This window comes from Corapipo altera, unplaced genomic scaffold (assembly GCF_003945725.1).
Source record: "Corapipo altera isolate COAL_440 unplaced genomic scaffold, ASM394572v1 107b, whole genome shotgun sequence".
NCBI classification, from domain to species: domain Eukaryota; kingdom Metazoa; phylum Chordata; class Aves; order Passeriformes; family Pipridae; genus Corapipo; species Corapipo altera.
Window position 1 is genome coordinate 874507 of NW_020884951.1, and position 18180 is coordinate 892686.

At 48.6% G+C, this 18180-nt stretch overlaps 1 protein-coding gene across 1 annotated transcript in view; it reads right to left on the reverse strand.

The window, feature by feature from the left end:
• Positions 1-310: 310 nt before the first annotated feature.
• Positions 311-18180, reverse strand: part of LOC113956482 (gamma-aminobutyric acid receptor subunit gamma-4) — a 30401-nt gene continuing 12531 nt past the window's right edge. The window contains exons 4-9 of the mRNA XM_027663132.1: positions 12024-12244; positions 11347-11429; positions 9600-9737; positions 7994-8146; positions 4731-4933; positions 311-3610 (exon numbers count right to left, since the gene is read on the reverse strand). Coding sequence (XP_027518933.1) covers positions 3317-3610; positions 4731-4933; positions 7994-8146; positions 9600-9737; positions 11347-11429; positions 12024-12244 — 1092 coding nt within the window. The 3' untranslated portion in view covers positions 311-3316. The remainder of the gene's footprint in view (positions 3611-4730; positions 4934-7993; positions 8147-9599; positions 9738-11346; positions 11430-12023; positions 12245-18180) is intronic.

The window sequence follows — 18180 nt, forward strand, 5'->3', positions numbered from 1 at the left end:
GGGCTGAAAGACACTGTGGGTACCATAACCCACTTCAGCAGGATGGCAGAAAGTACAGCATGCAGGGAAAGGCAGGTGGTTTATGCCAGTCTAGGAGGGGCCAGTGGGGTCAATTCCCACTGCCATGCTGAGCAGGGCAGCACATGGCTTCTGGATGTCTCTGTGTGCTGGATTCCCTCCTGATAGCAGGGAAACCTTTTTTCCAGGAAATGGGAGCTTTGCACAGTAATTCCAAAAAATGGCAGATTTTTCTTTTTGGCTTTTGGTAGCTTTCCTTTTTTTGAGATTCTATAGTAACTTCAAAACATGATTGGATTTGTTCATGCCTTTATTTATTGCGCTATTTATGATGGGCACAGATTTCCCTAAGCCAAGAAGCCCCCTCCCTCCTCCTTCCCCAGCCTTAGTAATCAGCTCCCTTGTGCTGCAGCCCACGCTAGGCTATTTTCCTCTGTCAGATCCTCCATCATTGGTTAAATTACCTAGGTGTGTGTTGGCTTTATCTTTTTTTGGTGAAATCTTACAATCTTTCAAGTCTTCTTTGTCCGAGTCCCTGTCATCCTCTTAGGTTTCTTGCACACCCTGTTTCTCTCCTGACTGATTCTGTTAAAGGTCTAGTTTCAACAAGTTGCTGATCTCAGGGTTGAAGCCTGTACTCCAGTGATAATCATCTGTGTCCATCAAGGCTCCCCAGAGCTTTGAAGTTACAGCAAATTGTAGATGTTTGGACTCCTTTGCACTTGGCTGTTAAATTTTCCCTTCCACCCTCCCTTTCTCAGATGCTTCTGCGTTTCGCTGCCTGTGTTCACTGCAGCCCACATTGCCAGCACACCTTTCGAGCCACCATCCTGTTAATGAGCATATTTGGCCCGGGCCCTGGTTTGCCACGGGGTGTCCCCTCCCACGCACACCCCAACAGCTGCCTTCCGCAGCGCGGGGACGCGCTTCGCTCGGAGCCTTCGCTCGGAGCCCGTCGTGTGAGCCAGTTTTAATCTAGGATGCTCTTTCCTTTTGGCTCCCGACAGAGATCACAGGACCCTGTTTAATCCAGCTCCCCGTTGGTGTAGGGCTGAGTCATAGGAGGTTTTTCTGTTGCTACATCTAATAACGCTTTGCTATCGGGAGCAGAACATCAACCCGCCTGGCTGGGAGTCGGCACTGTCACCCGGCAGCTCCCCTTGTCTGGAAGTTGTTTTGATTCTTTTCTTAGACTTCTCCCTCTCTGTGTCTGTCTCTCTAAAACATTAATTTCCGCTAATTAGAGCCTCCTTAACAATTCTTTTTTTCCCCCCTCTCCTCAGTTAATTTCCTCTAATTAGAACCTCCTTAATAATTCTTTTGCTAAATCAATTTCCTCAGTTAGAACCGCCCGCCATAATTTCTTTCCATCCTTTCAAAAGCTGTCGGAGCAGCTAAGCAAATTATGCTTCTGGGTAACCTTTATCTCTTACTTGGTATTTTAAAAGAAGAACTGTAACAGGTTAGACAGGCACAATTTCCCCTTTCAGAGCTCTGCTGGTCTGACCCCATTAGGTTATACTTAGCTGACTGTTGTACTATTGTATACTTAATAAGATGCTCTAGCTGCTCCTCTGGAACCAAGGTAAGGCTGTATTTATGAATGAATTAAACATGACACTTCATTATTCAGATCAGATTTAACAGTGTCAAAATCCGTCTTTAAACCAGATCAAATTGCTCTCCAAGAATAAGTAAAACCTCCTGCCTCTGTTAGCTGTCCTGTGAGCCAGCCTTTCCTAACTTTTTCTCTGCAGCCATGCTGGCTTTCTTCTCCTGATAAATCTTTTCAGTACTAGTTTTTTCTAAAACATGCTGTTTTTAAAAAAAGGTCTTCTTTGTTTCTAATTTACACAGTAAGTAACTATTAGTGGCCCATTGCTTTTCGCAGTCATGGGCTACATCAGCAGTTGGTATAAATGGGGAGGCAGCCAGTTTATACATTATGGACCTTGAGCCTGAGTTTCCTCTTCTACACTACGCAGTTTCTTCCCAGTTGAAACTGCATTATGGATTTCTCTGTCCCTTTGAGATGGATCAGAAGGAACCATCTCAATATGTCTGACCTTGAAATCTATCAGGGACAACTCACTCCCTTGCTTGATTTGGGGAGGAAAAGGGCCAAGTATTGATGGCAAGTGGGAGGAGTCATATAGGCTTAGTGAAGGCCGTCATTTTATGTAATTATGAAAAAAAAAGAGAAAATAATTAAAGGAACACATCTGAGCTGCAGGAATGCTCTCTTCCCACCACTGGTAAGTGCAGCAGACCTGATAGTTTCAACAAGTGTTGCTGTGCAGGAGAGCACTGCCCTGCTGTGCTGCACAGCACAGGAGGGCCCAGCTCAGGTGAGACAGGCCTAAGAAAACCTCATATCAGGCTCAGGAGACTTCTGTCCTTTGTAGAACGAGGACTTTCACCCTCTTTTGGTGATGCCCAACGTGAGCTGCAGAGCCCGCTCCAAATCCCGATCACAAAGCAAAGAATGTCACTGTGGGCCCTGAAGAGTCTGCTCCAGTGAGGCAGACAGGCCCTGCAAACTTGTGAAGTGCTTTTTGCCACCATCTGACGAGAATCAGCAACACCTCCGTGGGTGGATGTCTCGGGTGCCACTTGGCACAACAAGGGGAGCGATCCATGAGGAATGCTTCCTAGATGTTCTGCGGGGAGCTGGTGGAGGCTTGCAGCTGCTTCATCCTTGTCAGTGCCACTGTCAGATGTCTGGGCAGGTTCAAAACATTTTAGTCAAGCCCAGCTACTGTGGGAAGCTGTACTGCTGCCCTTTTCCACGCCCTTTTCCTTCTGACCTTTCCAAGCTTCTAGCACTCCACAAAGTCTGTTCTGGTGGAAGTGGTGCAGAAGCTGTAAGATCTCCTTTATTTCCTTTGCAGTCTTAACAACTATGCAGAAAACTCCATTTGCCCTCATTTCCCATGGAATTTTGGGGTAGGATTGGATGGAAAAGTGAAATGCATTAAGGTTTTTGTTTTTGACAAAATCCCTAATGCTTGAGATGGGAATAGGATGTTTTTGGGCAATCTTACAAGGAGTACAGTGCTGGTGGTGTTGGAGATGAGGCTGTTAGGGAAGGGTAGATTCTCTAAAAAGATATGTTAGAAGGCTAAAAAAAAGCTGTTTGGTTCTTCTCAGAAGAGATGAGAGAGCAGGAAGAGGGAATCACCAGGTTGGATTGTTCCGACTGACAGCTGACTACAACAGAAGAGATGCTGTTCTCTATGCTCCTTGAGAAGCCCACCTTGCTGGTCTCCAGTCCATTCCAGCAGAGGACAAAGAAGGGCTAGAGATAGAGATAGGCAATCCAGTAGACAATGTTGAAGAGCAGGAAGGCAGTGGGGAAGAAGACACGAGAGTAGGAGTCCAGGCGGGAGATGTGGATGCGGACCCTCCCCTCCCGCCACATCCCTGTCTGACAGTCCTCAATGCAGCAGAAGAACCTCTCACACTCCTTTCCTTCCAAGCACGGCGAGCCAGGATCGTCATCGTCATCCTCCTCTATCTCTGGGGGCCAGTGCATGATGTGGTTGATGTTGATGGTGGTGAAGGTTGGCATCACCTGTGCACCAGCAGGTGGCTGTAATGGGGAGAGGGAGGCAGATTAAAGAGAAGGAAAAGGCAAGAAAATGTGATCTAGACACCAAACCCCACCCAAGTGGCAATAGATGAGCGTGTAGCATAGGTGAAGTTCAGTGGAGAGGGATGACTGATCATCCTCCATCTCTGCACCTGGTTGTAAACCACCACACTGGCACGGTGTGGGAATCGGCAGCTCCCTGCATGGCTGTGACTGTCCTCCCTGGCACCCCAGAGCCACAGTCAGCAAAGATCTAATTGCTCTGATTCCCAGTCTCTGCCACTAATTGTCAGTGCAGAAACAGGACCTGTCTGATTTCAGCTGTGCAGCCTCTTCCCTCATTCCCCTGAGCTCAGCTATTTCTGAAGGCACAGCACACAGTCCAAATGTGTCTCCTGGTTGCTGGCAGGTACTGGAGGAAAGCTGAGGAAAGGCTGTGTGTGACTCATAACTTCTTGGCCCAGGAGGAGGCATATCATCAGCCTCATGGAAGAGCTCTATCCACCCTGGGATATGAGGGATATGCTGGGAAATGAGCCTGGCACAGAAGAGATCTGTCTTTTTTGCTTTCATTTCTCTCCCAGTTCAGAGGCCTATTTCAGCTGATGTGTCAGAAGTACCTGACATGAGCTTGGGCAGATCTCATGATGGGTGATGAGAATGATGTGTTCCCTCTCCCCACATTCAGCAGGTCTTGTGATGGACAGATCACAAAAGAAGGTAAGTTTCTGCACCTCTGTGGCCTAAGATACCTCTGTGATCCACAGAGGTCAAACTGATACAGGTAGAAGAATGGGTCTTAAAGTGAACATTTACATTTGGTCATGTAAGTGTAAACTAAATTAAACTACAAACTACTGATAAGCTCTCCAGCAGTTTTGAAGAGAGCACAGGGTGCCTGGGTCTGACAGAGGCTTCTTTTTTTTATTTCAGCTGCTTTTTCTCGCTGTGTCCCACCTTCCAGGTGCTCAGACCCAGCACGCAGAGTGGTCAGAAGCCTTTATGAATATGGGTCAGGCACTAAACCCCATCAGCAATTTCCAGTGCAGGCTCGGGAGGGATATTTCTAAATAGCTTGGGTTTCCAGCAGCATCCACCTCTGCTGGCCCCTTTGACCTACCAGCCTGGCTTTCCTGTTGTTGTGCTCCAGTGGTTTCTTGTTTCCCACCAGGTAGTTGAGTGTGGCATACTCCATGAGAGCCGCGAACACGAAGATGAAGCACACGGAGACGAAGAGGTCCATGGCTGTGATGTAGGAAACACGGGGCAGGTGCTTGCGGGAGATGGTGCTCAGGGTGGTCATCGTGAGCACAGTCGTGATTCCTGAGAGCGAAAAGAGTGGTTTAAGTAATGATGAGGAGCACTTCTGCCTTCCAAATGCATCCAGCCCCCAAAACGCCCCCATTTCCTCTCTGCTCTGGAACAGAAATTCCTCTGGCTGTGTGGTCCCATTTTTGCTCTGCTCAGCCAGACTCTGGTCTGGAGATGTCCTCTGACAACTCTCTCTGAAAGAGAAATGTCACACAGGCCATCAGTGTGGACTGGTAAAAGAGTGGGGAACTGAGATTCTACTTAAGCTAAAATCTGATTTGTCCTTGGTGAAGCTGTGCTGGCTGTGTTGAATCACCTCCTGTCCTCCATGTGCCTTAGCAGAGCTTCTAGAAGGATCTGTTCCATGATCCTCCCAGGCACAGAGGGGAGGCTGACAGGTCTGTAGTTCCCAGGGTCCTCCTTTCTACCCTTTGAAAAAATGGGTGCAATGTTTTCCCTTTTTCCAGTCACTGCCATGACTTTTCAAGCATCGGGGAGGGTGGCTTGGCAACTACATCAGTCAATTCCCTCAGGACTCTGGGATGCACCTTGTCAGGTCCCACAGACTTATGTATGTTCAGGTTCCTCAGGTGGTATGAAACCTGATCTTCTCTTGCAGTGAGAGGGACTTTGCTGGCCCAGTCCCTGTCCTGCAGTCCATCCACTCGAGAGATGTGGGGAGAGAGGTTGTCAGTGAAGACTGAGGCAAAAAAAGCACCTCAGCAGGCTTCTTGTCTGTTGTTACCAGTTTTCCAGTCATATCCATTGGGGAGGGCACTTTCTTTGACCTTCCTTTTCTGGCTGACACACCCGTACAAGCCCTTGTTAGTACTCTTTGCACCCACCCACACCCTGGCCTTCCTGACCCCACCCCTACACAAACTGAGCAGTGTCCCTGTACTCCTCCCAGGATACCTGTCCCAATTCCACTGCCTGTGCAGTTCCTTCTTGCTCTTTAGTTTGACCAGAAGGTCTTGACTCATCCATGCTGGTCTCTTCCTTTCCTGATTTCTTACACCTGGGGATTGAGAGCTTTCTATGGAAAGTGTCCTTAAAATCTGCCAGTGCTGTTCTCTCTTGTCTCTGAGGGCAGTCCCCCGAGGGGTCCTGTTGACTAACTCCTTGAAAACTTGGAGGTTTGCTTTTCTTTTTTTGCTCACTTGGTTTGGTGACCATCAAGTCCACTACCACACATCCCTCTGGTCAGGCTGTCCATTTCCTGGCTTAGGAAGTTATCCTCAGTGCACTCCAGGAGTCTCCTGGATGGCCCACAGCTTGTCTTGATGCTTCCCCAGCAGATTCTGGGGCGGTTGAAGTCCCCAACCAGGAAAAGAGCCTGTGAGCACAACTCCTCCCTTAGCTAGCTTTGTCAATAGTCTCTCCTTGATTAGGCAGCCTGAAGTAGACACCAGTCACAGGGTTCCCTTTGTTTCCTAGGTCTCTGATTCTTACCCATAAGCTTTCAATCTGCTCGTGGCTATTCTTCAGAGACAGCTCTTCACAATCTATCCATTTCTTGACGCAGAGGGCAAGTGGGTAGGAGGTGATAATTTTGACTTGAATGGGGCTTGGAATTGTTTTTGCAGCAGCAGTAATGCTCACAGACCTGTGATAAAGTGTCAGGAGCCAGCAAAGGATTAGCTGCAAGAGTTGGTATTGTGATCTCATCCCCTGCTTTTTAGGATGTGGGGAAGATGCAAGAACTCCACATGTTTCTCCTCCTCTAGCACTCCTCTAAATCCACCTGCCACCCTTTCCTGGGGTCACCCCAGTGGCTCTGGGTACAAGCATGGCAAAACATTTTCATGTTTTCCTGCTATATTTGCATCAGCAGATGTGATGTGACTTCCCATACATTTGAAGTGCCAGTGGAACTGGTCCAGTTTACATTTCCCTAATGTAGCCTGGCGGGCTTGAAATGTACTGGGGATCATTTGTATTAAGTACAACAGGGGCTGTGGAGAGAAAACATTTTTCTTCATGTGCTGAGGTCCCTTCCCACAGAGAGGGGCCCCTCTCCTGGGGAACCTTGCCTTGTTTTTTGAGGCAGCCACCACGGCTGTGTCAACTGTGCAGAACATTTTGCCTCTTGCTGTTCATTTTTTACCAGCCAAGGACTGTGGCATTCCCTCACCTCCATTGGAAATGACACCCTCCTCCTTCTCCTCTCTCCATGGACACAAAAGAAATCAATTTTGCTGGGGGGGTTGGGGAGACATGGTCAGCATGGATGGGCTCTGAATAGCTGATGGCCCCTCCTCTCCATCCCCACAGAGAACCTACAGGCAGGGCTGGGAATGCTACCTCCAATTAAAGGGAGAGTCAGCAGGGCTGATGGGGAGGACAGCGCTGGGAATCAGAGCTCGCTGCAAAATGCAGATACAGCCAAAGTGTATTAAAGGTTTGCAAAGGCCTCTCCAGCACCTATCAGAGCAGCATTCAATCAACAGAAGCTTTTTTTCTGCCTGAAAGAGCCACTGCAGTTTGCTGAGAAAATCTAAACAATGGGCAGAACTGTTGCCACGTCCTCTGTCCTCAGTCCTGTGGGGTGACTGACAGAAAAAGGTTGCACCTACAGGGCTTCCACCTCCTACCAGAGCCTGGGGCTTTGTGGATACAGCTGAGCAACTTTGCCCATTAACCCTACAACCTTCCTGTCACTGGTCCTGCACTGAGGCCTTGAGAAGTCACAAAGAAATGTGGAATACATGTGACAAGAGCCCTTTGGGCGGCAGTGCAATGGCACAGCTCACCCCTTCCCTCTCTCTTTCAGTGCATGAAAGTACCCCCTTGTCAACTTGGAAAAGGCTGTGTTCAGGTCTCAGATCAAGACATGAGAGTGATGTGCTATCCTAAAATAATCCAGTAGTCCAAGCCAGCACAGCTGGAGATTTGGTTGAGCTTGAGAACAGTGTTGTCAACAGGAAGCTGGAGGAGTGGACTATTCTCCAGTAAATGCAAAAATGCCAGAAAATGGCAAAGCTCTTTAGGAAATTTTGTACTCCAGCACTGCCAGTCTGCCAGCCTGGCAGAGTTTGACAAGCATCAGACATGCATCATCCTGTCTCTTACCCAGAGATGTCCTGGCTGGTGTAGAGTCTCTCTTAATCCAGAAGGAGACCCAGGAAAGCACAACAGTCAGGATGCAGGGAATGTAGGTCTGAATGGCAAAATAACCCATACGTCTACTTAGGTCAAAAGAAACTGTCATCACCATGTACTCCCCTAGGAAAAAGCAACAGAGACAGTGAAATCAGAACATGGGGCTTCCTCAGACACAAAAATCAGCAAAGTTACTGAATTCAGGGTGTTTCTGGTGAGGTTTTCTTGTTGTTTTAAGTGCCTGGCCCTCTGGTTTTGTAGCTGCCCAGACTGATGTCTTCATGTGGCTGGCTGAGGAGGCTTGGTGACTCTCTGGTTTGGTGGCTAGTGGACTCTGTGGTTACCTGGCTGGCTCTGTAGCTGTCTGACTTAATGTCTGTGTGACTACTTTAAGAGCTGACTTGCTGGTTGCCCAGCTGGCTATTTGCCTGGCTGTCTATATGGCCACCAGGCTGCATTTATACCTACCTGGCTGTGCCTCTAAGGACACTGAAAAGCACATAGTCTGGAAAAGTTTCAGGGAAGAAACTGTGGCGAGCATTCATCTTCAGCTGATTGCTGCCAGGGTTTCTTTTCTATAGAAGCTATTGGGCTATAACAGGCTACATGGCCTGACTTGCTAACGAACTACCTGAGCCCTGACAAAAGAGGTGTCCTTCAATCACTTCCTTTGAGACTCTGGTTCTGCCCCTGGAAAAGCATGTGGTGCTGTACAGCCTAATTGCTCGTTTGGCAACTTGCAGCAGAGGTTCTCTCTCTTTTCAGGGGCTCCCGGGGAGTATTAGAAGAAAGCCCCCTGACAGCTCTAGGGTTAAGATGTAAGATGAAGCTTGCAAGCAATTACAAAAAAAAAGAGAATTACAAAAATCAAAAGGCCACTGGGTGCATTCAAGACACTTTCACTTCTTGTCCCCATTTGTGCTGCCTTTCTACCCCAGTTAGAGGCAGGCTGCCACTGTGGACAGCAGCAGCTTTGTGCAGAGTGGGAGAAGTACTACTCCTTGCTCTTCCAGAGGGCTTAAAAGTACCTCAGCCCACCTTCAGGAATCCAGTTGTCTGCGGGAAGGAAGGGGGATGTGAGCTATTATGAGGAGGAGAGGGAGTTGAAGGGCTTCCATCACTTAGTTTCTTTACACATGCAGCCTTAACCCTGCCTCTTAAAGCACAATTCAGGTGTTCATCAGCCTGACACAAGTTTACAGAAGGACAAATTGAGACCTGCAAGTTCTGACTTCCCCACCCTGTTCCAATCCTAAGCATCACCCAGAGATCATATAATATGCACCTACTGCAGCAAGAGGGGATCTGAGCTCTCCCTTCTAACCCTTCAATTAGGGATTGCCTCATCCACATCAGCATTGTCACCCCCCAGCTCACAGATGTAAGTGGTTCTGGCCTAATCCCGCTTTCATCTTCCCCTCACCCTTCATCTCCATCACTTCTGCTCCCTCTAGCCAAGGTCCATGGTTGTGACCTTCCTTCCTCCCCCCACTCTGGAGCTGTCTGACGACTCCTTTGCCTCCCCCCAGGTCTCCAGCACACTGGTGTTTCCATGGGCTGTCTCCCTTCCCCTCACCTGCCCCAGTCCTGAGAACTTCCGAGGTGTTCCTCAGCCCCGTGAAGTCAAACTGGTAGAGCCTCCAGGTGCGCTGGTCAGAGACCTCGATGGAGTAGCGCCTCCAGCGATAGACAATCTCCTCCCGAGGGTATCCATCTGGGAAAAGGGGCACGGACATCAGTGGAAGAGCGTGGCACGTGCCTCCACCTCAGTCACCACCCTGATCACAGGAGCATCTCCCCTGAGCTGTTTGGCAAACATGAGGCTTTCAGGCAGGTATTTCCAATGCCTCCTGTTTAGATTCCCTCAGGCATTCCCACATGCAGTGGGAGTAGGGACTGCGTCTCCCCTCATGGGCTGCTTCAGATCCTAGGGATGGGAAAAGCAATGTCAGGAGCAGAGCCTTTCTAAGGACTGCACTGATGGGAATGAGACATGAGTTGGTGTAAGAGGACTCTTGGTTTGAGGAAGAACTTCTCTGAGGGTGACAGAGTGCTGGAATAAGCTGCCCAGGGCGGTTGTGGAGTCTCCCTCCCAGTGATTCTGGAGTCAAAACCGGATTCCAAACCCACCTGGATGCATTCCTGTGTAGCCTGCTCTTGTCAAGGAGGCTGTACTAGATGATCTCCAGAGGCCCCTTTTAACCCCAGCTATTCTGCGATCCTGTGACTCCACCAGCCTGAAATCTTTAAGGGTTTTAGCTCCCTGGAGCAGCATGGTGCCTCATGACTACCTTCCATCCCAGACATGAGTACACCAGTAACACAAAGCTGCCAACGTGGGAGGTAGCACAGCTCTGGCTGCTCTGTGTGCTCCCTGTACCTCTTGGTCTGGGAGCTGATCTATGGAAAAGAAGGGATGCGTTCTCCAAGGAGAAGAAGACCTGGTCCTGCAGGCTGCAGCTTCTCCTGCCTCTGGCTTTCTTGACAAAGAAACAAGCCTGCTGTGAAGCAGGGACCTACAAGAGAGTTCCTCAGAGGAGGATGGAGTGAGAGCTTGGCAGCTAACTAACAGTGTGTTTCTAATTATCAAATGTGTACGGCGTGTACTGTTAATTAGCAGGGAATGAGGGATGGTGGGAGACAAGGGGATGATATCTCCTCAGCATGCTGCCTCCTCTGAAGCACCTCAGAGCTCTGTGAGCTGTATCTCTTCAGTGGCAGGGGAAGCAGGAGAGGCGAACTCGAGCTCAGATGATTAAGTCAGATTTCCCACCCACGCAGGAGGACAGGGATCTCTTGGTGCAGAAAGGCTCCCTGCAGAATTACCAGTGGAGATGTGCTAGCATCAGCAGCCCTCTCTGCTGAAGAGTCTGGACAAGCAGTGACTGAGAGGGGAGGTCTGAGTAACCCTCCTTTGCAGTGGCCTTGGGTGCAGGATGTTTCCAGACCTCACTCTGGGCTGTCTGGAAAGCCAAGCTGCCCCCTCAGAGAGTGGGAGAAGAGGGAAAATACAAGGAAGGACAGCTGCTGTTTGTCTACCAGAATATATCCATGTTCTGTCTAGAGTGACCAGAAGGTCAGTGAAATAATCTCCTCCAACCACTCATCCAAATTAAGGAGAAACTCAGAGGTGCTGTGAATCTGTCCCTTATGACCTCTGCTAGCCCAGGAGAGGGAGGATGCTTCAGGGGTCATGAAGAGAGTCACAGAAATTAGGTGAAAAAACGTAGCTAAAAGGGAGGATGGTCTCCCCAGGAGAGTATTACTCCACTGAAGTTTCTCTACTTGCCTTCTAAAACTATTTTAAAAATATGTGTACTCACAACTGGAAAAAACCAAAGGGCAGGAGTGAGTGTCCATTGGGAAATTCTGCAGCTGGAGCAGACATTCAGCCTCAATTGTCAGCCTGAGACAGGAAGAGAGAGAGAAGGAGATTTTGTATTGGTGAAGGTGGTTTGATTCCAACACCACAATGTGACAGAGGGATTCTCGCTTCCTTGACAACTAATTTGTTGAAGATCAGTCTGTTTGCAGGAACATTCCAAACCAGTAGAAAACTAAAATATATGTTTGGACATTTTCAAAGTGAAGAAAACCATCTAATTTTCACAATCAAAAAGCCTTTTTGTTTAGTCAACTTTTCAGATTCATTTATGGAAGTGAGAATTTGTGGGAACAAAAGCCAAATGTTTATTAGCAGAATGCAATAGCTGGACTGAACAACATAACATTAATCCTTTAAAAAGGATTTTGGTTTAGGAAACCATTTGTAGTTTTGACTTTTTTTCGAGGTGTACGGGGTAAAACAGTTTGATTTTTTTTGGAAGCTTTCGTCCTAGGAAGAGGAAGCTCATTCTGCAAGCAATACTGCGTGTGTGCTTCCATCAGCACTGGGAGGCATCTCCACTACCCTCTCCCAGGGCACCTGAAACCTCCCCTGCCTTGACCATCTCCTTGTTCCCTCACCTGAGCAGCCAGCTACAGTGCCTGCTGGATGTACCTGAGCGTGTAGAGCACTTTTCCATCGTTCCAGATGCGGAGGAGCTGGTTGGGGGTGGTTATCCAGTGGGAATCAGCCCTCTTGGAGTTCCTGAAGAAGGTGTCTGGGATCCAGATGCGACTCACCATGTTGGTGTTGAGCGTGAGGGCCTTCAAGGTGCTGTTGAACCGCAGGCGCCGGTCGTACCACGTCTGAGCAAAGAAGATATCAATGGTGTATTCCTGTGGAACAGAAGGAAGAACAGGTCTTCCTGAGAGAGAATTCAGGCAAAGCAGAGCCCTGTCCCCTCATCTGCAGGCCACTGTTTTGGAGTCACAGCCGTAACATTTATTTCTTAAGTCCAAGAGCGGGTGTTGGTGAGTGCTGACACCTTTCCAGGATCACCTTTAGCCCACGGTTAGGACATCCATGGCACGCTTAGGAAGAGCCAAAGACTTTGTGTTTGCTGCTGGACTGAGCTGTACCATGTTTGGCCTGACCCATGCCTAGAAAACCAGGACCATACAAACAAGGGCTTGGACTTCCTCTTGACAGACACCTCAACACTCCTGTTAAGCACGGGCATGATGTGGATGTCGGCTGAATCCAGTCCTAACTTTAGCTACACCTTTTCAACACAGGCAGGGAAAGCTGCTCACCAGCTTATCAGAGAAGGCAAGCAGACAGCTCTTTCTGTTATTTATCAGGATACAGCCCAGCTGTGCTCCACACTCCTAATTTGTACATACAGCAATGATAGTGTTGTGCATAAATCTAGTGAGAATCCATCCCTTGCTGCAGGACTTACCCTGTAAATGGTTTATATGAAAACTCAGGGCACTCTGGGTCCCTGGGCAGATACCCCTTGCTGCAGATCAGAAAAGGAAGCTGGAGCAGGGGCTGTTATGCTCCAAGTTCTTGGTGCAACCAGTTAAAATCTTGAGTCTTTTGCAGACAGAAAAGAGAGTTTCCACTATAGTAAGGGCCTTCAGTTTTGGTGAAAGTGTGTCCTAGCTCACTGATAACTGGAACTTCTGGGAGGTAGCTCCTGTCTGGGTTGGACTGGCAGCAGTCCACACCATTAGCCCACCGTTCTGCTGCTCGCTGCTGCAAGCCAATTTGCTCCTTAACCTCTTTTTTAGCCTGCCTGAGAAGGTGCTAATTAGTGCCATGCAGGAACATGTCTGGCACTCAGTAGCTGTCTGAACCAGACCCCAAAATCCAGTTCCACCAGTCCATACTGTAGACGGTCACCTGCTCCTGATAACTTGACCCTTGCTCCTTTTCACTCCTGTTGAACCCCCATGACCACTGGGGCATTGTCTCCCTCTCTCTCGTGGGCAGAGATGAACAATGCCTGACTTTGCCATCTCTCCCTCTCGTTCTCCTCCTCCCTCTATTGATTTATCTCGGTGGAATTTTTATGACTGCAGCACATCCTCCCTCCACTGCCCTCGCTGCTGGTTCCGGGCTGGCTCCTCAAACCATGCTGTTAAAATAGATGCAGCTCTCCCTGGGACGGCGTGTCCTGCCGGGGGCGGGCAGAGCAGGGCAGAGCACGGCTCCCCACTTCATCTTCCTCGCCCTCGCTCCGCTGTCAGCCAGCCGGGGATGAGTGATTGGCCCCAAAAACGTCCCCTGCATAGGAATGAGATCATGAGAAAGGAGCATTTGCCGTCAGATGGGACCTGGACGGGCGAGTCACTCTCCGGGCTGATGCTTCACCCCGGTGACACACAGGGATGAGCAAAGGTGACAGGGACGAGGTCCTAATGGGTGTCTAAATGGGGAAACTGGGGTAGATGCAGCATGTTCAAAGTGATGGCGTTGCCTCTACAGCTCACTCAAAACAGATGTGAGGAGGTACAGAGCAAGGACAGCAGCAGCCCTCCAAGCCAAATGCACAGGCACGGCCACTGCCCCAGACCAGGAGGCTGGGAGAGCCCTTTCCAGCACCTGAGTGCTCTGGATCACACTGGGTACTGAGTGGAAATGGGGTATGTGGTGACGAAGACATGGATCAGGCTGCGACACAGTGAAATAGAGCCCACAGGTGGGCAAAGAAGCATGGGCACAGCAGGGGCAAGATGGGCAGCCTGAGAAAGCAACAACATATATGGGCAGAGCTGACTTTATGCTGCTTGGGGCTGTTTTCTTTTTCTTGTCAGCCACCAGGGCCAAAATAGCACAACATTTGACATATTCTCCCCCACCCCTGTACACCTTGTTTGAGTTAGTTAGTATAAGTTTAAATTTCTCCTCCTGAGCATTATCTCTGATGTAGGAGAAAGCAAACAAAAATGCAGTGATAAATCCACGTTAGCTGCCACTATCAGTTTCTAACTCCTAACTGGAGTCACTGGTGAGATCTTGCTTCTGGGCTGGCTGCTCAGTTAGATGTCCTGCTGTAAAGTTCAGCATTCAGGTCTGCTATAACCAATGCTAACACTTTTGGAAGAGTGGAAGGTCAGCTATCCTGGGGGTTTAGTATTTGTTGTCAAGCCCAGATTTTCAGGAGGGATCAGCATTAAAGAGCCCCTCCTGTGCCATTCATAGCCAGCCTTTGCAAAAGGTGTAGTGCACAAGTCATTCAGTCCTGAAAAATCCAAGCTGTTATTGTCACTGTCCTGTAGTTTGATCTAATTTCAGTGACTATTATTAGCACAGCTATTCACGAGGAAGAACTTGGTAGCTGAGCTGGCTCTACGTAAGGAGCCCATTGGGAGATTTTGGCATTTACAAATGTATTTTCTTTCGGAATTATCTGAGGCAACATTTATACAAAAACACTGTGGACATTGGGAAGACTTTTACCCTTCCAATTTTCTCCCTCCTCCTGCTGCGAGGAAGAGAATGAGCAGCTGTGTGTGGCTGGGGCTAAACCACAGCAGTTCCTTCAGCACCTGTTTCTGATCAGCAGTGGGACACTGCTTAGACCCTTCTCTGGGCATTGATGAGATCCCACTTAGCTGTAGGCATCTGACCGAGGTGATTAAGACAGGAGGTGTGTGACCACAGGTTTCCTACAGTCACTGGAGAGTGGCAGGCAGTTCTGGAGGGAGATATCAGTATGAAACAATCCAGGTTGTCTTCTGAAAACACCTCACACTCTTACTGACCTTGAAAGAGTCCAGGCTGGTCGAGGCTGAACAGCTGAACTTTGGCTGAAGCTGAAGATGAGCTCAGCCCCTAAAACTTTGGGCTCTCTTTCTTGATCTCCTGCACCCCTGTAGTTTCTCTCCGCCCCTGATTCATTCTCAACCATCAGAAAGAGACTTCTCCATGCCTCAATTTCCCCATGTGGAAAAAAGGTTATTGTAAAATACGCCTCCACCCTTTCTGTACCATCTGCTGTGCAGCACATGGAGGTTGTTAACTTCTCTGTGAAAGCACAGGCATTTTTAGTGTTTTCAGCAGAAGGAGCTAACAAAATAAGAGGAATTGTTTTAACAGTTAGGCCACGCCATTTGGATCACACGTGGGGTGGCACACACATGTTGGCACGCATGCAATATCACATCAAATTTCAGTCATAAAATAATAAATCAAACTGCTCATAAGGCAAACCCTGAGGGCTGCCTGCCCTAAACACTATCACATGAGTTTATCCAATGCTAAGGGATGCCCTGCAGCGTTGCTGATGCTAGCTGGGTGTACTCCTGTCCAACCCAGCCTCTCAGAATGTCCCTGCTGGCCCTCGGTCACTGTCATCACCTGGCACTGCTGCACATCACTGGTCAGTCCTCGTTTTCCTCATGTGGGCAGCACAGATGCTGGTGGAAACACAGTTCCAGAGAATGGTATAATCCCAAAACATTTAATGGAAAAAATCGTATTCTGTAAGAAGAACACTTGTGGGAAATAAGAGGATGGGGAGTTGACAGGAATGTTTCATATCGGAAGAAAAAAAAATATGAAATAACCATAAGATTTTGTTGTAGTCCCAAACCCTTTCACTTTAAAAAGTATCACTTAAGTCAAAAGCTAGGGGATTTCTGTGTGAAAAGTAATTTCAAAGAAAGCCCCAAAATTTTCAATTCAAAAGAAAATAGGTTCAGAAATCAGCCTGTGCCCAGCACAAGAGTTGGGAGATGGCCACTGTTCTCCTTGTGTGCTACCCTGTCACCCCAGCCTCTGCTGCTCTGCCCTCACAGATGGGGAATCAGCCCATATTTCCAGTCAGGTTTGGCTCCAAGAACTGTACTCTAGACTAAGTTCCACCCTGAGTTCAGAGCAGATATGAGTTAGAGCTACTTGGTTTCAGGGTAACAGCTTAAACTCACAGGGTTGACACAACTCGAAATCAAAAGGGTGTGTTTTCAGGTTACCTTGTACACCAAATAAACACAGTTGGGCCCTCTCAAAACATGCTTTTCAAGTGGCTCCAAGTAAGTTTGTGTGTTCAGTTCAGCTGATCCCTCTCAAGGGTGCATTTAGTGGGATACAGAGGAGTTGGTACCCTGTGGTTCCTCTGTTCCACCTATGAGCTTCTTTCTCTGTGTTCTTAAGGAGCTCAGCTTTCTGCCAAATGCCAAAGAGAGGAGCAAAGCCATGAGATGGATATCTTAGATGGTTTCCTTAATTAGGATCAAATGAAGGATTTAAATGTGCAACTTCACTTGTATTCCACAGCAACAAGAAAACCTCCAAACAGAAGGGTCAGAGACCTGTAAACACATTCTTCCATTTTCCTCTGCTGGAGAGATAGGTTAGAAAAATCCTAAATAACAGTGAGGCTGAGGAAATTCTCAGTTGTTGGAGGAGACCCAGGCTTTGGGTGTATTTCTTTCAAGGGCTGGTAGGTCACTGTGCAGCTCGAGGCGAGCCAAGAAGCCTCTCCTTCATCACCCTCTTCTGCAAAACAGGCTAGAACAAACATCCCCCCTTCAGACACAACTGTGTTCAGCATGTCACACCTCCCCAGCCTTGCACAGGTGAGCATTTTCCTCTCCATGACACTCCACTCACACTCCAACCTGCAAAGGTCTCTGACAAACCCTGGGTTGCACTCAGAAGCTGGCACCATGTCCCAGGGAACATAACAATGGTAAAAGGTCTGGGGACACTCTCAAGGCTAAGTAAATAAACTAAATAAAAAAATAACAGGATTTTAGAATAATCTTGACATCTGAATGCACAATGTCTTGCCCCACAGCTTGTGGGCTGGAATGTGCTTCTAAGATGACATGTGCAAGCACTCTCCAAAGGCAGCGAGCAGAGATGTGCCAGCTAGTGCCTGGCACTGACCACTTCAGCAACTACCTGGGCAGCACCAGGCTTCTCCCAGCTCTCCCACTCATAATGTGAGACACCTCGTTCGTGGCTGCCTCTGTGTCCCCACTCTGGGCGAGTTTTGTCTCTCCAACACAAAAGAACAAAAGAATGAGAATATAAGTTTCATTCTGTTTCCAAGGTCCTCCTCTCTCCAAATCAGACCCCAGAGAGCTTTCTAGGCGTGATGCTGCTGTGGCTAGGGGAGCTCATAAGGACAAGGGGAACAGAGCTCTGATGGTCTGTGGTTTCAAGGTGACACACTGAACTTCCCATCTGTCTCACTTCTGCAGCGACACCGGCAGCGCTGTCCTTGTCGGAATGTCTTTCGCCTCTGCCCAGGGAATCTCAGTTGAAACAGCTTTCTTTTTATAATACAAACTTGCTATTAAAAACCATCTCCATGTCCTGTGCTCGTGCCAGGAGCTGTCAAACAAGACATGCTATTCCTGTTGCTCTGTCCATTGCAAACTCCCCAATCCCGGCTCACTCGCCCTTGGACTCTGCAGACGGGAACTGGGCAGGGCTTTTGAAACTCTGCTGGTTTCTGAGATCTCTACCTGCCCCTTCCCACACACCCCTGCTCGTGCCTGATCCTGTGAAGGTGCAAGTGGGGACATCTAAAAGGTAGGTTTTTATACTCATGACAGCCAACCATCCAAAACTTTCTTTCCCCTCAAACCCTCTCTTCTGAGATGTTCCCTTGTGCCACCATGTCCTGTATTTTAGAGATGTTATCTCCTCCCACACAACCCCCAGGTGGCTGTTGATTGCTGTGGTGCCCGTTCCATGGGAACATGGGCTGGCACATGGAGTCTCTCACCATGAGCCTGAGGGGCACACTACCCAGATGTGTGTGTTCCAGCATCTGTTAACAGTCACTACCCCAAGGATCAAGGAAAGTCCT